General features: G+C 35.1%; 1 protein-coding gene across 2 annotated transcripts in view; it reads right to left on the reverse strand.

Moving 5' to 3' along the window:
- The window catches only part of EXOC2 (exocyst complex component 2), a 256,237-nt gene that overhangs the window by 100,437 nt on the left and 132,665 nt on the right, over positions 1 to 23,135 (reverse strand). For both annotated transcript variants that reach the window (XM_081086203.1, XM_081086202.1), the window contains exons 7-11: positions 20,534 to 20,614; positions 16,669 to 16,814; positions 16,451 to 16,532; positions 13,693 to 13,795; positions 8,381 to 8,499 (exon numbers count right to left, since the gene is read on the reverse strand). In XM_081086203.1, coding sequence (XP_080942329.1) covers positions 8,381 to 8,499; positions 13,693 to 13,795; positions 16,451 to 16,532; positions 16,669 to 16,814; positions 20,534 to 20,614 — 531 coding nt within the window. The remainder of the gene's footprint in view (positions 1 to 8,380; positions 8,500 to 13,692; positions 13,796 to 16,450; positions 16,533 to 16,668; positions 16,815 to 20,533; positions 20,615 to 23,135) is intronic.

The following is a 23,135-nucleotide window of genomic DNA, read 5'->3' on the forward strand; positions in this document are numbered from 1 at the left end:
AATATATAAGTAATAGAATTAGTACCAAAATGACAGAATACAAAATTAAAATGTCTGTAATGATGAATATTTTAAATTACCAGTTATTGCTAGCATTCAATGTGTGCATGACATTCCTTGTCAAATTTTCTTTTTTTTCTCTTAAGGACAGGGGATGTGATTTAGACACGATGTGGTTCCCAGCCATAAGACATCTTCTTCCAGATATACAGTAAGCCAGGACAGCAGAAGGGAACCAGCTGCCAGGATAACAAATTGAAAAGACTTTTTGACATAAGCCTGTTTGGCCTGTCTGATCTAACAAAGATAAAGATAGATCACACATTGTTAGGTGAATAGACTAGTATAAAATAGAAGAAATAAGCGAAGAGAACTTAATCCAACTCTTTTCTATGATATTCAACAGCTGTTATTTTACTATATAGTATCTAAAAATGAATGCTGTGGTATTCAAAAATTCTCAACTCCTAGGTTATTGCCTTTAAAAAAACAACAAAAACACTGCTTAAATTACCAACATTAATACTAGTTTTAATTTGGAAGCTAAAACTGGTTTTTCAAATTAAATTAAAAAACACATCTATAATCATTATGGTAAAAACCTGCTGATCTGCACTCAGATAATTAAAATTGCTTATATAAACTTATACTATTTACAAACAACAATGACAATTTCTAATAGTATGCAACAGAAATTCTAATGGTAAACAATTAAGTGCAAATCTACTTCATGGCAAACTGAGTATCACCTGGGTTTTTTCTCTTTGTGGGGGAAAAAAAAAAAAGACAAAACGAAAAGGAAAATCAGACCACCACTTTGCTGGAAAGAGTTTTCCACTGTAATCATAAACTGGTACTTTCTTCTACTTCTCTCTCCTTAATCTACTTTCTCCTATATATACCTCATAGCTTATAAATCTTAAAGCAAATAAATAAAATCCCACTAAAAGCACTTAAAAGCATTTCAACGTCTAAAGCCAATTAAAAAAATACTCTGTGGTCATAACATGCAAAATAACAAGGGTGCAGATAAACCTGTGGTTGCTGAATCTACATTGGAAGAGATTTAGTTGCAGGGAGAATAAACATCAAATTAATGTCCCATATTGGTTCTTGTTGCAGGTGTGCCTTTCTATTTTCTTTTAAAATCAATTCTATTAGTCTGCATTCATACTGTTATGATAAACATTCAGGACAGGAGCTATTTTTAAATTTCCAGAAAATAAACTTCATTAAAAAAACCTTCCTAACGTACAATTTCATTATACCAACTTTAAAATAAAAATTTTAATTTTATTAAAATTCAATATGTGCATAACAACACATTTTTGCTGTCTTTTTAACCATGAAAATATTTTTATGGTCTCAGAAAATTCAATGAATCTGCTGCCAGTTTTCTAACAGAGGTTGACATTTAATCTAGTGTAAAGTAAAAGTCTACCTAACTTTGCATTATGGAAATACCAGAATTATATTTATTAATATCTCACTAATTAAAAACAAACTATAAGTTATGTACCTAAAGGTCAAGAAATATCAAGAAAAATTACAGTGTGGTTGTACTGTGTAAATTCACAAAATTATACGTAAATTGTAAAATATAACTTATGAATGCATTTTATGAGCTTTTGAGTTGAAAATATGTATAGCATTTTTATGTTTTTAGGTCACTGAGTAAACAAACATTTTTATTTCAGCAAGTAATTAATCTAATAATCTACTCAATGTTTGAAATAATTAGAAGAGTAGGCATTTAGCCCAACCTCTAAAATATTCTCATTATTTTTCTTCTACAATTAATCAATACTGGGATAATTTAGAAGAAATCTTTCAGGTGTGAAACAGTGTATGTAAATTTGCAAAGAAAACCTGAGGCACATGTAAATGCATTTCCTTCTATTGTGTGACTATTTTAAAAGAATCTCTTGCTTACATGAGTTATTGCTCATACTCTAAAGTCCACCAATGCACGCCATCCTACCATGTCTTATGGAAAATCCTAATTAAGTACATATCTAAAAGAAGGAAATAATTACTCAGAGCAGGCTGAAACCTTTTCCCTCCAATTATTATACATAAACAACATATATTTTTAAGAGTTAAACTCATTTTCAGAACAAAGAAAAAAAACATCTTTGAAGTCTACCTGTAAAAGTCCTATTTGGAAATGTCAGTAGAGGTTAACCAAAGGCTTTCCTGGCAAGAAACTTGAAGACTTAGTCTAATTTTTTATCTATTTCACAGGAATTTTAAGGGACAAATGACACTGTTACAAGGTGGTAAAAGTTTTCCATGTGCAACAATTCAGGACACAGGATTGGTCTGAATATAGAGGAAGAGAAGCAAATGGTTACCTGGTTCAGGCTGGAAAAAAATCAAACTCTTCTATTACTATTTAAGCTTTCAAGATGAGTGTTTAAAATGTCAATTTCTATTTCCTATCTTTGTCTCCCCTTAGAAAAAGCAAAAGATCACATTTGGGCTACAGAAAGGTAGGCCACGGAAGAGGAGTGAGGAATATTTGGGGATAAATGGCACAGTGAGTTGAAGGTGCAATGGTAATCCCCTGTTCTTGTGTCCTAATGTTTTTAATATGGAAGATGCCATCCTCTTAGTTCAGTAAACATTATTGCTATAAAAACTGGAATCCAGAAAAAGACCTAATTTGGTGTTCATAAGAATATCAACCTTATGACCTATCTCAGCTAACAAATGCTCCCTATAAAAGAATCTTCCCTGGAAAAGGTAGCTTTTTTATGTAAGACTGCTGTCTATGAAAATCTATCACCATCTTTGCTCATGAAATTTTCTCCGAAGACCACAAGATTAAATTCAATTAACATTTCTCCCAAAAACCAACAAATAAAGACTTCAAGTCTCAAAAAACATTTATGTTAATTAAATGTACACTTAGAGATCAGCTTTACCTAAAAAGACAAAAAGAACCCTTTTCCTGATGAAATATTTACAGTCCACCTGTTTAAGTTTGTATTGATCTCACACGAGTGTCTCAATTCCTAACCATTGTTCTGCCAGTGGATTCACTTAGAAAATTACAGCTATTTCTCTTCTCCAACGTTAACAGTCTAATCACACATTATAATATAAGGACTTTTGGTTCCTGAGAATAGCTGAATAAAAACACTGAAGTGCTAGATGAAATGTAGGCCTGGTCACCCTCATGTTCATCATATTCAGAAATCCTGTTTGATGGAAATACTTTCTCCAACAATAGAATACAGAGAGGTCTTGTGGAACTTGCTGTCCTACCCTCACTGAGTGCACTCTGGTAGGATGGGGAGAAATCTGAGCCAGTCACTACTTCTCCCACTTCTCAGGACATGAAGAAGCTGGGTTGTTACCTGGCTTCTCTGAGATACTTTCCTCACATGAAAAATAGATCTAAAGTCATCTAATGAACACCTGTTGGGAATAATTTCCAAGGTTTCTTCCACATTTAAAAGGTAATAATTATGACAGGATGTCCAACAGAAGGTCCAAATTATATTTAGGAGCCTTTCCCCCATATTACTTTACATTTTTATTATATATAATTAGGACACTCATAAATACCAATTAAGAGTCCATCATGAACAACTGGTTGTAGATTATATAAAAGAAAAACTGTGTTTATTCCCAGCAAACTTAACATTAAGGCAAATATTTTATACTTGCATATACCTCTACACATATACCTATACTACATAGTGTAACTACATCATCTGTATAAATGTAGATAAGTGTTTATTAAATAGCTAACAAGTAACCAATGACACATATGCATTAATGAAGACAATCAGAAAAGGATCTAAGTGCAAAGTGGCCAAAGTGGACATGTTTTACAGATGGCTAATTCTTCAATTCTAGGAAACACATGTTCTGTCTACATCTATGCCAGATTTTATGTCATCTGCATTTGCACTATCAGTTAAAAAGCCATGGTATTAATGTACTTAAATCCAGAAGATACTAAACTGCTTCAGAATTTGAAAATTAACTGAATATTTGATAATATAAAGAACTCAATTGATTTTTTTTCTTTATTGATTAAGGTATTACATATGTGTCCTTATTCCTCCCTTGCCCCCCCAACCTCCCGCTCATGCCCTCACCCACTGGTGTCTGTGTCCATTGGTTATGATTATATAAATGTACACAAGTCCTTTGGTTGATCTCTCCCCCACCCTCCCCTACCTTCCCTCTGAGGTTTGACAGTCTGATCAATGGCTCTCTCTCTCTCTCTCTGGATCTGTTTTTGTTGATAATATTTTAGATAATGATAATGGTGTTTTCGTTAGTTTTTCAAAATTACTTACTGAAATAATTATGGATGAAATAATGTGACCTGCTTCAAAAACAATTCAGAATGATGGAAGGGATAAAAACAAATAAGGGTACAGATAAGATTGGCTATGAGTTGATCATTGTTGAAACATAGGAGGTATTATATTACCCTTTCTGCTTTTAAGTATGTTTGGAATTCTCCGAAATCAAATAATAAAACCCCTTCTGATGTAAGCTCAAAAGAGTACACCAATCTTCCAATTAACAAAGCTCCTATGTATTAGGGCCAGCCATGTTGTTTATATTGGTAATGTTTGCTGACAACAAAAGAGGGTACAGGTAAACATGTTCTTCTGAATGTCAACATCTGACTAACAAATTTAGAAGGTTTACATTGTCTTATCATGAAACTTGTAGAGTTAAGTTTAACGGGCTGATTGTTTATTTTTTACTTCCTCATCAAAAGACCAACTTATGAAAGTAACTAGGTAAAGCTTGTCACTAACAAATGGGTCCAATTTATTTTACATTATTTTAATTATTTCACAAGTGATGAGCAAATTTTACAACAAGCTTGGTCAGAATAAAATTGAAAAGTAGGACTCTGCCATTTTTTCCCCAGAAATACGGATTTTAAGCAGTTCTGGATAAATACATGTAGTAAAACATAACATTAAGATGATGGAAGGAATCATCTGGTAAAAGTCGCTCTCCATTTATCTTCAAGAAAAATTCAGACCTTTGGCAGTGTAACAATGGTTATCAGATATTTCAGATATGACAATAAAGTACATATAATTTCCAATCTGAAATAGTCTCCATGTTGCCCTCATAATATACACCCATCCCAGAAATTCAAATATTTTCATAACCAAATTATACAGATGGTTTCTTACAGGCATAAGCAGGAAAATCCTTTATCAGATCATGTAACTTGCTTGTAATCTGAAGAATATCATCACTGTATTTAGTGCAGTGAGGAATGAGGTGCCATTTATTGAAACCTATTTCTCCATGCCTCTTTATCTGGATAATTTCTATTTGTCATTTGGGTTCAATGGAAATATCACCTCCTTGAGAAAACTTCCTTCGATCTCCCCCTTACTAGACTAGAGTAGAATTCTGTACTCCCCACTTCATAACACTTTTCAAAATTATATTTATGTAATAAATACATGACTTTAAAAAAGATATGTCTCTCCCACTAGACTATAAGGTCCAAGAGGTCAGAGGTCATGTCAGTCTTGCTCACTACTGTATTTCCAGTCCCAGGTGTTCTAATTATCAAGCCTGGCTGTACCTGGATCATCTGGAAGCTTTATAAAAGACTGATGCCTGAACTCCACTACTAGAGGTTCTACTATAATTGGTAGAAATGGGGTGGAGGACAAAAATTGATAGTTTGTAAAAACACCAAGGGGATTCTGATGGGCAGGTCAAGGCAAGGATGGGATACCTTTTTTCTGCCAACGGCCATTTAGATATTTATAACATCATCATTCCAGGGCCATAGAAAATTATCAACTTAAAAATTAGCCTGCTATATTTGATCAAACACTTAATTAACTCACCCCTAATGTAGGGCCAGATCAAATGATTTTGTGGACATTCCCCATTCCTGGTACAGAGTCTTGCCTAACAGAATAGATTCAATAGATAAATATGCAAGGTCCTCTAAATACATCCAAAGACAATGGACTATGTATATCATCTGTTGTCATTTCTACTTGCTAAAACTACAAAATAATTAATGGCATTAACAGGAATTTTGATGTGGCATCAAAACAGAGATATTTGGGTTTTCCTAAAAATCAAACTAGAAAAGAACAGAATCAGCTGGAAAGTACTCCAATTCATGTCAAAACTGTGCTATAAAGAAATAATTGTGACCTCTTCATTGTACTTCCTTCTGTGCCAGGACTGTTCTCATGTTACTTCACTTACTCCTGGAAACCTTATGAAGTATCACTATGCCTTCTTTTATATAATCTATTTATCCTCTCAGTCCACTGCCATTGCATTTGCCAAGGTCAACAATACCAGTGCTAAATCTGCAGGACACCTCTTTATCTTATTCTTTTAAAATCCTTGCTGGCCGAAACCGGTTTGGCTCAGTGGATAGAGCGTCAGCCTGCGGACGGAGAGGTCCTGGGTTCGATTCCGTTCAAGAGCATGTACCTGGGTTGTGGGCACATCCCCAGTGGGGGATGTGCAAGAGGCAGCTGATCGATGTTTCTCTCTCATCGATGTTTCTAACTCTCTCTATCTCTCTCCCTTCCTCTCTGTGAAAAATCAATAAAATATATTTAAAAAAAGAAATCCTTGCTGATCACTCCTTTCCTCTTTGCTTTTGCGATATTATGCCCTCATTCCCCTCCTAGCCCCCTGAATACACCTTCTTCTTCTCCTTTGCAGGTTGCCCTGTAAATATCCCTCCTCAAGATTCTATCTTAAGTTTGCTCCTTTTTTTAATTTTTGTGGGTTAAAGCATCAACTCCCAGGAACCACCTTTATGAAGATCATATTCAAATACTTACTCTTTAAATATCTATTGAATATCTTCACTTCATGCCCAAACCGAAGGGAAAAATCATTTTTCCCCTCTAGGATTCCCTAAACTAAATGGTGCCATCATTCTAACCAGCTGCCAAGGTCGTATTCCAGTTTCTACACAGCTCTGGAATCCATCCCTTCTCCACATCCACACCTCCAAGCCAGGCGAAATGCCTGAATTGCCACAGCAGCCTTCTAAGCAGCTTCACTGCTCCAGGCTTACATCCATTCACTACATGGAAGACAGCCGTCTTTTAAAAAATAAGCCTCATTGGGTCTTTCCCTTGTTTTGAACCTTTAACACGTTAAGCGCCCTGTCAGTCACTGGTGACTGACACTATACTTTCCATCCGGAAGACAAAACTCCCAGGAACCACCTTTATGAAGGCTGGGTGCTTAACGTGTTAATGGCTCCTACAACACCTTCTGGATCAAGTTCAAATTCCCTGAAGCAGCTAACAAAAGTCGACCCAGGACCCAGCGCCTCCTAACTTGAGCCACTCTAATCATGCTCTAAGCTCCAGCCACATAGGATTCAGCAGCCTTCTTGTCCTGAAATGGTTTTTATCTATTTCTTCTTCCCCACCTCTATTTTAATCAGCCAACAAAGACACCCCACAGATCTCAAAACATGTGGCATTTCTTTAAATCTTAGAATGTCCCTTCGTGACCTCAAAATTCTGGATCAAATGCTGTTCCTAAGTGCTACTACAGCACTTGGAACTTCCCAGGCTTAGAAAGTAGTACACTGTCTTCTACTAGTCACTTTCCCTGTCCCTTTCCCTTGCTATTTTGGAAGTCTCATGTGAGCCAAGCTCTTGTCTGTTGTACAGACTGCTGTATCCTGAGCACCCAACAGTGGCTGGCACATAGCATTCAGAACATTCAGTGCTTGTGAATGCAGCTGTGACTTCTTCCTTCAAACTTACCTCAGAGTCTCTGCAAAGGTTGGTCCTTTTTTCAGGCTGGAGTGGGCCCAACAGGCTACTTCAAATCCTTCCAGCTCTTAGCGAACATGGAGCATTTTCTAAGACACCCTCCCCAACCAGCCATCTAAAGCATTCTCCTCAGTTCCCTTCCCTCATAGTACCATTACGTTTTCTTTGTATCACTTGGCAAACATTTGTATTTGGTTAATTACATGCTCTCTTCCAGGGACCATGTCTGTTTTATACTATATTAGCATAGAGGCTGGTACATAGCAGGATTTAACATATATTTGGAAAAAATAACAAGTGGACTAATAGCTTTCATGAAGGGCTAATATCATTTCGTACATCATGTTGCTTCTCACAAAAGTTTAACAGTCCCCCTAAACCAAATCTTTGTCAATACTGCCAGTCAACCATAACAATAGGGATAAAGTTAAAGAATTTTCTGTTCTGTTACTCAGATATAAAGCTAAGCAGGGGTAAACAAATAAACAAACAAAAACCAAGGATACACATATCAAGAAAAATGACCAATCATTCTTTTCCTTTAATCATTATGTGTTAAAGTGAAAGTATGAAGTGGTATATGCACTGGAAGAGAGTGGCCTTGCCTTTCAGGTCTTGTATGTAGCCCTCTTTGCAGCTGTGCATGAGCTGAAGGATCCATCTGTGCTGAGCTCCGATACACTGCCAAGCAGGGTCACCCGGTGCATGAAGGTCAGACAGGTACCTGAAAAAGCAAGGTCAAGGCTGACCAAGCAGTCTTCCTCTACACAAGCCATAAATAAGGATAAAAGAAAAGCTAGCATATTTCAAAATAATCACATTTTTTAAGAAAACCTAAAATTTTATCAATTAGTAAATCAGTTGCCAGAATTAGTCTCTAATATTTAGTTCTCTAAAATTAGTCTCTAATATGAAATACATCCAAATTCTTTTCATGAAGTTAACAAACAATAAAGCTATATTTTATAAGACTAGGACTTTATGAAAAGAAATAAACATGACAGAGACCATTTACGATGATCCAATATACTTAGGGAGAACTTACCTTTATATGTATTTACACTGACTTCCCAGAGTGCTGCTATTTAGTTTTGTCATTACATAAGCACAGGTGGGAGCCAGCAGAGGAAACCTGGGGAATATTTTTTCGATTTCAGTTGGTTTTTATTCCTTTCTGGCCTGAAACATAGCCACTAGATGGCACAATGACACTGTTTTCTAGACAGTCTAAACAAGGGTCAAATGAAACTTAAAGCCATTTTATTATATGAAGAGATTTGGTGACAACAAGCATTTACCTCTAAAGTCTAAATCCTAATCCATGACTCAGAAAATATTTCTCTAGACAGCATATATGGGAATTTTTCATAGATCTAATGTAGTTCTTAAAATATTTAAAGTCTTTGTACCTAAAATATCTAAATCCAGATGGACAACTGAAATACATTTAAGCTGAAAAAAATCTGCTAAATATCATTTAAGATTTGGCACTCTGCCCTAACAAAATAAATAAATATAACAAGTTAAATCAAATTAAATCAATCCCATAAGCTGAATTTATTGTCTTAAAATTACTCTTAGACCATAAGCTATCTGTTGTCTTAAGGTTAAAGATTTTTGTTCAATGACAAATTTTAATTAATGGTTACAAGCTGTGACCTCTAGCCAAATCTTAATAACTCACGAGATCATCTGATGCCTCTCTCCCATTTCCAGGACGGTATTTCCTTACTCACAGACATCTCAATTAGTAGCTAATTAAAGGAAAAACTTTTTATAGTAAGTTAGCAATGAATAAAATGTTGAGATGAAACCTGACATCACATTTAGGACCTCTCCGCCCTCACCCTGACCTTTCAGGCTAATGGAGATAGCCTGGTTTCTGAGAAGAGCTGGGCATTTATTTGTCCTGCTAAGGAGCCCCTTAAACAGCATGGCTCACACTACAGTGGGCTGACCAAGAGACAGCCCTGAGAGTTGGCCATTCTCCTTCTCCCTGACTCTATTTACAGTCTACAAAGGTGGGTCTGTAGGAGAAAGTGACAAATCAGTTAATAGCATTATTAGAAGAAAAACCACAATCTAGCAAATTACATTTAGCTTGGCCTAAATAATTCATTTCAAAGATTTCAAAACCCAATCAGATTCTTTTCTCATAAGGCTTTCCTCTTTTATTGACTAGAATATAAATATGATCAATAGTATGTTGTGTCATTTCTGAAAAAAACATGTGATTTTATTCTTTCTTGCTAGGAAGACTTTGTCGGACAAATTCGCATTCTCCTTAGATAGGTCTATTTCACCTCCAAAAACTTCTGCAACACTTTCTCCTGACACTTTCCCTCATATAACAACCTCAGATTTGTATTAGCTATAAAATACTAGTATAGGAATATCCTTTTAGAAAATAGTTGCTTCCCTTTAATTTTTTAAAATTTTCTTTCTTTCTTTCTTTATTAAGGTATTACATATGTGTGTCCTTATCCCCCTATTGCCCCCATCCCCCGCTCATGCTCCCCTAGTGTTTGTGTCCACTGGTTATGCTTATATGCATGCATACAAGTCCTTTGGTTGATCTCTCCCCCTTACCACCACCCACCCCTACCTTCCCTCTGAAGTTTGACAGTCTGATCGATGCTTCTCTGTCTCTGGATCTGTTTTTGTTCATCAGTTTATGTTGTTCATTATATTCCACAAATGAGTGAGATCATGTGATATTTATCTTTCTCTGACTGGCTTATTTCGCTTAGCATAATGCTCTCCAGTTCCAACCATGCTGTTGCAAATGGTAAGAATTCCTTCTTTTTAACCACATCCCTTTAATTTTTAAACTTCTAAATAGGAACACAGATGATCCATTACAAGAATCTTTCTTGAGTGAGAGAAATCAATAAGCATTTTTTTTTGTTGAATAACTTTTAAAATTGTAAGTCTCTTTAATATAGTCACTAGGTCCTTGAAAAATTTAATGACAATCCTCTTTCTATTGTCTTATTAATGGGTATTACATTAAAAGTTTTATAAAGAAAAACATGTTCTCTCAGGAATTCTAGTGTTTTAGTTTAAAAGTACAACCTGTGCTAGGCTTTTTCCTTGGTTAAATGATGTAATCCAGTAAGTTTCTTCTTTTCTTTTAGTAATAAGTAGATTGAAAATAAGTACTACTTTCATTTCAAAAATATTTGTTTAGAAAATGACAGTTTATTGCCATTTCTTTTAAAGCTGTGTATTAAAGGATACTTTGTAAAAGACATTTTTAAAGGAAAAAAAAAGTTAAAATATGTTAATGATGAGCATAAGCTCAATATTTTAAAAATTAAGATGTTTTTAACCCCATTCTGACATAATTTTTAACAATTACCAGGGATAGGTTCATACTGACATGCAACTTTCCTTCTTGCTAAAAAAATGAAGATCAAGACAGAATAAGAAGAGTAAAAATAATGAGTAAAAATCTCTATTTTAATTAGATAAAATAGAAAACAAAAGACAATACAGTAATAATCTGATTTTCACCCATATCATGCATATCATGTATAACTTCAATTATTAAAGCCAATAGAGATGTATTTTTGTTGATGATAAATCTGTCTCTACTCCATGAGGTACTCATAGTACCTGTCATCATAGATTCCAAAGTCCAACAGATATCTGACCTGAATCTTGTTATTATTAAAAAGAACAATAGAACTGCTCAATGTCTTCTCAAAACATCAAAAATAAAATAGTGATTAAAAAATAAACAAACTACTGGACATTGTTATTGACATTCTTGTTCTTTAGCCTTTAAAGTAACAGGTTGAAAGCATTTAAATAGACGATTTAAAAGAATCTTTTTAAAAATATCTACCATCTTTTAAATGCTATCCAATAGATTAACCAGTCATAAGAACTGTTAGTTATCTATATATAGTAATTCACTAGATAAAGAAATCATACTCAATAAGTTTAACACATCACTATCAGCAAATTTAATAGAATAAATGTCAACAATAAAATAAATACAAAGCATAATTAGAGAACACAGACAAAACACTAATCAAATGTATCCTGGACAAGACAATTAACATTCCTACAACTCTGTTTCTTTATATGTGTTTAAAAAAAAAAAAAGTACCTAGAGAACATGTGTAGTTTATTTCTACAAGCCAAAAAATTTCCAAATACATTCTTTCTTATGAAGGTAGCCTAGAGAAAAGAAAAGATAGGGCTTTGAAAGTAGACATATAGGAGTCCTAGTACTAGCCATGTGTCCTGAAAAAGCAATAAAATCTGAGGTGCCCTGGCTCGGTGGCTCAGTTGGTTGGAGTGTTGTCCCATACACCAAAAGGCTTTGGGTTTGATTCCTGGTTGGGGAACATATCTAGGTTGAGGGTTCCATCCTCAGTTGGAAGCATATGGGAGGCAACTAATAGATGTTTCTCTCACATCAATGTTTCTCTCTCTCTCTCTCTCCCCCGCCTTTCCCTCTCCTCTCTCCCTCTCTTCCTCCCTCTAGAATCAATTAAAAACAAAACAAAACAAAACAGACATATTCTCAGGTGAAGATTAAAAAAACTACCTGAGGCTTAGTCTCCTAACCAGTATACTGGGTATAATACACATGCCCCAATGTGGTGGCCGGGAGGATTAGAAATGATAAATAGCACATCCAGCATGGTGCCTGGGCACACTGCAGATGAGGGGTAGTGGCAGCAATCAATTTTAGTATTCTCTACTGCAAAAAGTCTCCTTTCCCTTTCCTGTTGGGCAACACCAATGCTGACTATGACAATGGCTCATACTCCTACTGTGCTCCTGCACCACTAGAAACAAGGAGGGCTGCATGTGGACCCTTGTACCTTCACAAGTGAAAACAAAGCAGCAGCTTTCAGACCAGACCATCTTTCCAGACCTGGGAATTATTTTCAATGGTCACATACTAACAACAGCCAAATACATAAAAATATGTAGTCTATAATCACTTTATAACTACCTAATATGCAATAAACTTCACTGAGAGAGAGGGTATTTGGTTTGAAAAATAATAGCTTATTCTGAGAACAAAGGTCACATTCAAAATATGACAGCAGAAAATAAAGTTATAGTTTTAAATTATGGATATAACAGGTTAAATTTATATGCTTTGTCTCCAAATCCTGATATAAACACGATATATATATATATATATATATATATATATATATATATGACATACAAACACACACACACACACACACACACAATTTATTGACTACTTATTATGTGCCTGGTGCTATATTAAATTCTTAAATGTATTCTTGATTATCTTTGCAACTGAGACACAGATTGTGTTAACATGTCCATTTCAAAGATTAGTAAACTGATAAAGAAAACTCAAGTTACCCAAAGTGAACAGCTAGTTCCCATTAAGCTACACTGCTTCTTTCTATGGCCTTCTTGTCATACCCTGTGATGTCCATTATTTTCAATATTACTGCTACTGTTTCTTTTAAGTTCCAGACTTTCTTTTCAACACTAAAACCTTTCAGAATTTTCTTTACTGCTGAACTATGGCCCACTCTTGTAGCATGGAGAATTTCCTAATACAGGGAGCTCCTCCTGCCTGTGGCCTGTGGGTGCCCACCTGGTGCAACCATTCTGCTAGATTAGGTAAGCCTTTGTTGAGCAGGAGGAAGAGGTGACTAAGCAATGAGGCTACTTTTTCTTTCCCCAAATACATAGTAAGGATTTTCTTGCCCTTAAAGAGTGCTCACTTGCAAATATATTAGTATACAAAAGAGTTTTGGTGTTCTGCAGTAGGTACTTCTAAGTGTTTTCCCTTTGATTATTCCATTAATCTCCTAATTTTCCCCAAATTAGCTTTAAGAGTTAGATGACATATCCAGTACTATACAGATATATGTGATTTGTGAAAAAATCCTTGCAAAAATTTTACCTTATATAACGTTTCTGGTCATGTAAGGTCGATGGTGTCTCAAGCAATTTGTCCAGAAGTAATTCTCTTAAAGCTTCAATCCGTGTTTCTACTTCAGCATAATCTATTTTTAAAAAGGTACAAATATACAAGATTTACAGGATGGAAACTTAAGATCACATTACAGACAGTAGAACAGTGGCTGCCTTGAGGGTTATAATGGTGAATTGAGAAGAGGCTCAAGGGAACATTCTGGAGAGATGAGAACATTCTATCTTGGGTGTGGGTTACAGCGGTGTGTGCATTTGTCTGTGCATTTAACTTAATGTAAATTAACTATAAGAAAAATAAAATCAAGTTTTCTGAGTCCTTATGGAGTTGGGATTTACAAAGTTAATAAAGCCCTGTGATATTTCTCCTAGTTGATAAGGCATTACCATAAGGTATTTTGGGCTTTTCTTATTGTTTTATTTTCTGTACCTGGCATTAGAGATCATTTCAAAAGTTGTTTTGTTGAGAGAACCAAGATGGCGGCATAGGTTAACGCCGGAGTTTGCTGCTTTGAACAACTACTTCAAAAGTGAAACTAAAAGACGGAACGGACATCACCCAGAACCACTGGAACGCTGGCTGAGTGGAAGTCCTACAACTAGGAGGAAAGAGAAACGCATAAGGAAACTCAGAGGAGGCGCAGTGCTGAAGTCAAATTCTGAGGTGCGGAGTGCGCGGAGCGGGCTGGCGGCGGAGGGCGCGGTTGGCGTTTTCAATCGGCAGGGAGTCGCAGACTCTGAGCTCCAGATACGGGCGAGTCTTTAGGGACCCAGACTCAAACAGGAGAAGCGGGACTGTCTTGCTTCGGTCAGAGCGAGTGCAGCTTTCTCTCCGAGCTTTGCAGTGGGTGCTGGGACTCAGAGAGGCAGAGCCCCTGGGGACAGGACTGAGAGCCGCCATAACTGCTCTCTCCGGCCCACCCTGTTGATCCTGTGCGACCCGCCCCGCCCAAGCCCTGCACAGAGGCATTTGCCGGATAGCCTCAGGCAAACGCCAGATTAGCACCTCCCTAGAGGACAGAAGTTCTCTCACTGCTGACACAGCTGATTCTCATAGCCACTTGGCCTGGAGGTCAAACCCTCCCTGGAATTAGCTACAACAATCAAGATTTAACTATAAGACCACGAACAAAGACCACTAGGGGGTGCATCAAGGAAGCATAACAAAATGTGGAGACAAAGAAACAGGACAAAATTGTCAATGGAAGATATAGAGTTCAGAACCACACTTTTAAGGTCTCTCAAGAACTGTTTAGAAGCCGCCGATAAACTTAATGAGATCTACAAGAAAACTAATGAGACCCTCGATGTTATATTGGGGAACCAACTAGAAATTAAGCATACACTGACTGAAATAAAGAATATTATACAGACTCCCGACAGCAGAACAGAGGAGCGCAAGAATCAAGTCAATGATTTGAAATGCGAGGAAGCAAAAAACTCCCAAACGGAAAAGCAAAATGAAAAAAGAATCCAAAAATGTGAGGATAGTGTAAGGAGCCTCTGGGACAGCTTCAAGCATACCAACATCAGAATTATAGGGGTGCCAGAAGATGAGAGAGAGCAAGATATTGAAAACCTATTTGAAGAAATAATGACAGAAAACTTCCCCCACCTGGTGAAAGAAATGGACTTACAGGTCCAAGAAGCGCGGAGAACCCCAAACAAAAGGAATCCAAAGAGGACCACACCAAGACACATCATAATTAAAATGCCAAGAGCAAAAGATAAAGAGAGAATCTTAAAAACAGCAAGAGAAAGAAACTCAGTTACCTACAAGGGAATACCCATACGACTGTCAGCTGATTTCTCAACAGAAACTTTGCAGGCCAGAAGGGAGTGGCAAGAAATATTCAAAGTGATGAATACCAAGAACCTACAACCAAGATTACTTTATCCAGCAAAGCTATCATTCAGAATTGAAGGTCAGATAAAGAGCTTCACAGATAAGGAAAAGCTAAAGGAGTTCATCACCACCAAACCAGGATTATATGAAATGCTGAAAGGTATCCTTTAAGAAGAGGAAGAGGAAGAAAAAGGTAAAGATACAAATTATGAACAACAAATATGCATCTATCAACAAGTGAATCTAAGAATCAAGTGAATAAATAATCTGGTGATCATAATAGAATCAGGGACATAGAAAGGGAATGGACTGACTATTCTTGGGGGGGAAAGGGGTGTGGGAGATGCGGGAAGAGACTGGACAAAAATCGTGCACCTATGGATGAGGACAGTGGGTGGGGAGTGAGGGCGGAGGGTGGGGCGGGAACTGGGAGGAGGGGAGTTATGGGGGGAAAAAAGAGGAACAAATGTAATAATCTGAACAATAAAGATTTAATTAAAAAAAAAAGTTGTTTTGTTTACTTTAATGTAGGGTTAGAATTCAGAAATACATCGATCTTTCTGAAGAGGGAAGATTAAAATGTAGGTTCCCATTTCTAAAAAATATCTATAATTGACTCTTTCCAATGAAAAATAATAATATAATGATTGTCAATAAGTAGCAAAGAATATCTAAGTCTAACCAATCCTATAGCTGTGGTTGCTCATTTTCACTACATCTTAGTAAGAAAAGCCATATGTTATTTTTGAGGTAACAGTTTTACATTTAAAAAGATCACCATATCAATAAAAACTAAAAAGGATGTAACATTCTTTGCAGAATACATCCCACATTCTTTCTGTGAAAGGAAAGGAGGAGATCTAAAAGCAATAACAAGCCTTACATTTCTTGAAAACTTGCACCTCTGTTTTTCCAAAGAGTGACTTGGCCTTTTCATAGTCATTAATAACCACATCATAATCGCCCTTTAAAATAAAAAAAAATATTTTTGAGACTGTCAGCAAAGTACAATGAAGAAATCTGGTTAAGATAAAAAACATCTTAACAACACTTTAAAATTTATGATATCTATAACCATCAGTATATAAATATATACTCTACCTTTTGAATATTCCTTTCAATATTTAGAGGAAGGTTGAAAAGAAATTTAAATCGCTGGAGGACATTGAGTGCATTTCTAGTGGAATCTGCCTTGTCCTTTCGACCTAATACTTCTTGAAATAATGTATCTGCAGTATTACTTGCTCCTATTTTAAAAGAAAAAATTCAAACTTAGATAAAAATTGATTTTATTTAGAAAAGTATAATTGGACAAATGAAATAAAATGTCAGATTGTTATTGAAGCTTTACACTAAAACTCAATAGACTTTTTTTCAAACATTAGCTACAAGGGAGATCTTTCATGGTTTGCTAAAATACAATTTCCATTTTGCCTACTAAGTCTTTTCTTATGTTAACAATGGTATCCAATTAAAAATAAGCATATTTACCAGGCTCACATAAATTCTTCAATGTGAACCTACATTTTATTTTTAGTCACTCTTCTAAATTTTATAGCAATTATAGGCCAGTTGGATACTTCATTAATTCAGACAATAGGTTAAAACACACACATATATACATGTGCACACTCACGTACACTAGTTAAGTTTCATGGAGTCAATATCTACATATGTGGTAATACACAAAACTTCAAAAGAAATATTTCAGAACCAATCCTATTTCTTGCTAAAATTACCTCTTTGTATAGCAGGCACAAAAAAATTACATAAACATTAAAATGACAAATTTTAACATATCATTAATCAATATTTCTTAAATCAGCTAATTCTTATATTATACACAAACTAACCTAAAAGACCTCAAACTATATGAATCACTGTAATGAAAGAGTTGCTTTATCTAAAGTGAAATTTACTGTGTTCAAAAATAGTTAAGCTTTTTCAACTTATGAATTATTTTTAATTAGCCACAAGGGGAGAAAAAGAATAAAGTGTTTTCAGCTGTTTGATCATTGCACATAAAAAATTTCTACATTATCTGGTCTAGTGACTATACTTTAAGCAAGATGAAAAAATTACCTCAGCCTCACTGGGTGGCTTGCATGCCACATTCTCCACTCCACACTGTGGGTGGGCTGATCCTGTTAGTCATCTTTGTAACATAATTGTTTTATCTAAATATTGTTTAAATTCTGTTGAAATTATAAAAGCCTAATATAAAAACTTTGTTTTGTCAAAATAGCTGCTTTTATCACATTCTATTTAATGTCCAATACTAAATTTCTGCTATATGATGAGAAAAACATACTCTCTTCTTGCCACCAAACCACATGCTGGTGGCTAAAAGAACATTTCAAATCTGATTAGAGTTAAAATTTTTTCCTTCAATGAAAATTATTATTTATCATATAAAAATATAAACTTCATGAATTGAGGCTAAATGAAAGAGATTAAATATTTTTAAAAGGTTGATTACTTATGTGTGAGCTGTGGATACTAAATCCCTAAGCACTTTTTTAATATACAATGAAGAAATTTACAGCAAAAAGTATGAGAGTTCAAAATTAGATTTTTCTCATCTTATTTTAAAGATATTAAAAGATACAAACTAACAATTTTAACTCCTCTAAAAACTATGAAAAGCAAGTACAGGTAGAAAATCCACTAATAATTAAGTAAAATATAAACTATAGAGAAAAATTTGTAGGCAGAAATCATAAATTATAATTTCTATACAAAAATGTATATATATATGAAGAATTTTAATTTATGCACACAAAGAAATTGTGAATTATAATCTTAATTTATAATTTCCATCCATAAATTTTTATTCCGTTATGAATTTTACTGCATTCACAATAAAATATTGGGAGTTCATAATTCTTTGATAACTGGACAATCATATCTAGTAATAAAATAAATGAGAGCAGTGAAACCGAAATTTGTGCAAGCAGATAAAAATTACCAGCAGTTCACAAAATGCATTTTATGCCTATGTTCTCTAGAGCCACTAAGAAAATGAAACTGGGTGGGAAACACACAATATTGCATTATAAAGTTGTACACCTGAAATTTACATAATGTTATTAATCAACTAGAGGCCTAGTGCATGGAATTTATGCATCGATAAGGTCCCTAGGCCTGGCTGGCTGTCGGGGCCAATCAGGTTCCCTGCCTCCCTACCTCCCTACCTCCTCCTTCCCTCAGCACTCTGCAGCCGCCACTACTCACCCACCATGTTCCACACTGCCCCCTGCTGGTCAGCACACATCACAGTGAGCAATTGAACTCCTGGTCTCATGGTTGAACTCCTGAGGGAACACTTTGCATACTAGCCTTTTATATAGAGAGATGTTACCTCAATATATTAACATTTTTTTTAAATAAAGAAAATGAAACTACTAAACTCAGCAGTGTTCACACGCAAATGACACCACAAATAAGCCAATTAGTCAGCTATCTTAGAACAATCCCCCGCAGTAGCAATCCTACACATCCTCACCTATACATCCAACTTTTAAGGCACCTGGCAGGGGTTTGAACATCCAGGGTGTAACCATAGAACAAATCTAACTGAATGAAATAGCCACGTAAAACCATAACTTGGGTCTTGCAGTTTGCATAACGAATCCTGCTCTTATAACTACCAGCCCTGGGCAAGTCTAGACCTGGAAATTGGTCCTTTCTCAACATAAGCTCCCTGGAGAGTGGCTGTCATTGTCTCAGTTACAAATGTACCACGAGAACTAACAGCAATGCTGCTATAACAACACTGTGGCTGCCACCATTATAGTGGGCTGACAGAACAATAAAATTTTCTTCAAAACAAGGCAAAATCTCAAGGCAAAATAATAACAACAACAACCAGAGGGAAAAATATTTAAAGCCTATTAAACTCATAAATATAGGAGGAAATCTAAGTACTCAAATTCTACAACCAATGAAAGCCTATGTCAGATTAGGAATGACACATTTCTATGTCTAGAAGGAAGAAAATACTTTCTTATCAGAGATCCACAGATTTGTGAACAGATATTTACAAAAAAATCTCAGTAAACTGTGCTCATGGAAATAAATTAAACTAGAAGTGCAAAAACTAACTTGATATCATAGTTCTGCATTCATAGAATCACTAAAAATTTGATGAGATGGTTCTTAACTTCTTTAGTTACTCTTAACCCTATTATGGGAAAATCATAGGCTATACTTATTTTAACAAACAAGGAGATTCCTTTGGACATTACTGCTCCTTGTCAAATGTTTACCATATGCATGAAAGAGTATAATTTATTTTTAAGTCACCAATATTAAAATAGAAATTGATTCATCTAATGAGTTTCTTCCAAATCAGTATTGTAAGTACCTGGGAGCTAGTATATTAGAAAAAAGACATAAAGGGAGGTGGATAAATCTCCAAATTCCGCATGTGTCAATTTCTCCTGGCTTACAAATTTTACAAAATGTCTCAGAGTTAGAAACACTCTTAATTATGCAGTTGCCTTAAATTTGTTGTGGAAAAAGGTCAGGTATAAATAAATGATATATAGCATCTATTATTCTAGTAGCTGGTATTATTTGCATTAATAATGGTAGATACTTGAAGATGCTTTTTCAGGTTTTTGATCAAAAAAATCCTGGCTATTGAGTCAGTGCTTTCCTGTCTTTAATTCAAGATGCTATTTTTATAGTCATCTCTTTTATGTTGGTAAATTTTACTTATTAAGAAATATACTGGCTTGTTTTCAAAGTATAATTTCTCATAAATAAAATGCAAAAAAAACCCCCACCCAGGATATTCATTTTCAATGTTTTTATTCCCCTTTATGTTCATTAAATCATGATTATTTAGAAATAAGTACTAAAATGCAGCTTATTGACTTGTTCTGTGAAACCAAATTCAAGAACTATATTAAAGTTTGTTATAAAGTCCATAAATAGTTTTGGGTAGTAGAACAAAACTTACTGTTTAGAACATTCTCCAGTTTTTGCGTCATGGATCCTTCTACTTTTTCCGTTCCATCCGCTTCTAGTTTTTGATGGATGGCTACAACAAAATGTCTAGTTAAAATTTAGGCTATTTAAATGGATGGGAATACATTACATTGAAATGACATTTATAAACAGCTTTTCAAAATGGTCATACTATTTTCACTGATGGAAAGAAGCACAAATGTGCAAAAACGCTGCATAAACTCAGCAGAGTAACCAAGAGACACCGGTTTAAATTATTCATAGTTTCATGCTATTAAAATAGTACATTATACACAAAATCATGTGATCCTGAATGTTGAGTGGTAACAACAGTTTAATTACAAAAGAAAAGTAAGACTTAAGTAAATAATATCTTTGATGTTTGGTGATAGGAAAGTTATACGTATTTCTTGGTTCATCATCTGCTTGCTATTTTTATAGTGATCTCTTTTATGGCAAATTTTATGTACTTAGAAGTATACTGGCTTGCTTTCAAATTATGATTTCTCATAAATAAAATGCAAAAAAACCCCTGCTATTAGAAATATTACTATTTGAATTATATGAAGCTAAAAATATTTAATTTCAGTCTTGGGACATAACATGGTAAAATACATATTATTTATGTACTATTCATACTATAATTATTTCACTGGAAGTTCCAAAGAAATATCTAGTGACATCTACCAAAACATCAATTTGTGGATGTAGAAATTACACTGGAGTTTTTTGCCAATATTCATATATGTATACATAATTCTTATAAAGATTATCAGGAAATCACTTATATTTTAAAACTGTTTAGCCTATTGAAAAGGGGAGGTTTCAAACAGGGCAAATCAAGCTTAGGTGAAGCACTTAGGAAATTTTCAAAACAAAATGACCAAATACAATCTCAAATTCAAAATTGTGACATAATAAAAATAATAAACTTTAATTGAACCATGACCATAAGTTAAGCCCTATGATATTTCTAATGCATACTGCTCTTGTAAGAGGCCAATGATGCATGTTGTACTATTACTTCTATTTCACAGATGGCTCAGTGAAAATAAATAACTTGGCCAAAGTCTGAAAGCCAATCCCAAAATTTGAACTTAAGAAGTCTGATCCCAGAACAAAAAAAATTAACCTATCTAAACAGCATCAACTATCTAAGTCTCTATTTTCACATCTTTAAAATGAAAATAATATTTATTATGTCAGTTGTGAATTGAATTCAATTGCAACTAAAATGACCTCTCTTTAGGTGTTTTAGCTGCTAAAACACCTAAAATTTTATTCTTTTGTATAATTTACTCTAGCAAAAACTCAAATGCAAGATGTATAACTCCACAGACTTCACAGCCAATAAATACACTGAACTTAACATCACTCTTATGTCAGCTATTCTCCAACTCTTTCCTAAAGGAACTTACTGGTTCTGCTTCAACCCTGCCAGTCATGGGTGGCAGATTTCTGTCTAAGGAAAAAAAAAAAAAGTGTATTTCTTTTAAACACTTAAGGAGATAAAAATGTCCAAATATTATAGAGTTAAACTAGAAATACTTCCATGTTCGATACAAGCAAATCTGCTCACACTGTTTATTTAAATGTTGCTGTAATTTTCTGACCATCCAGTTGGCACTTCTTGCATTTCACTCAGTAGGTACTGCATGGGGTTTGTCCACAGCAATGAGACAACACCTTATAGTAGCCCTGCTTCAAATGCTACTTTCTACATCAAAATTAGCATTAAAGAAAATCATTCAGCCACATTTTCTGTAGCTAACAAAACTCATCACTGATCAGCAGGTCAAGACAAGGTGAGCCTGGCTTCCCCCCACCTCCCAGCTCAGCATACAGGCCCTCTCTGCTGACAAAGCAGCTTCCTGACAACCAAGTCCACCACTGCAGAGCCACTGTCAAGCTGTCAGCCAAGCATGAGGACAGAGAGACACAGGGACCTGATAAAGGCTATCCTAATTTCCAGAAAATTAAACTAAATACCCCAATGTTTGGACCTTTAATATTCTGTAAAAACGTTTTTAAATAGTATAACTCAATAAGCAACTTGCTAAATGATCAGAGGTTTGTTTTGTTTCTAATCTATTGAAACTTGAGCAAGTGAATGCCATAAATTTATATTTGAGAAACAAAAAAGTATGTATGTAAAAGTTCTATTCAAAGAAAAATCAGAGTTATAGAAAGACTGCCAACTGATTCACTAAATTTATTTTAACTTTCTAGTAAATTGTAGACATCAGATAGGCAAAATTCAATCAAAGTTATCATATTTGTCCATGTATTTATATAATACCATCTACACTAATAAAAGGATAATATGCAAATGGTTGTGACACCTTCACACCGTAACAACCGATCAGCAGGAACCTGCGTGCGTGGCAGGCACAGCTGGGTGGGGCTGCGTGTGCGGCGAGGCGAGGGGACTTGAGGCTGCGTCCCCTACCCAGTGCCGGCCAAGGACGTGATGATGTTATTGTTTATTTATTAATAAACTAGAGGCCTGGGGCACAAAAATTTGTGCACTCGAGGGGGTCTCTCAGCCCAGCCTGTGCCCTCTCGCAGTCTGGGACCCTTCGGGGGATGTCCAC

Source organism: Myotis nattereri (assembly GCF_964212035.1).
Source record: "Myotis nattereri genome assembly, chromosome: 3".
Classification (NCBI taxonomy): Eukaryota; Metazoa; Chordata; class Mammalia; order Chiroptera; family Vespertilionidae; genus Myotis; species Myotis nattereri.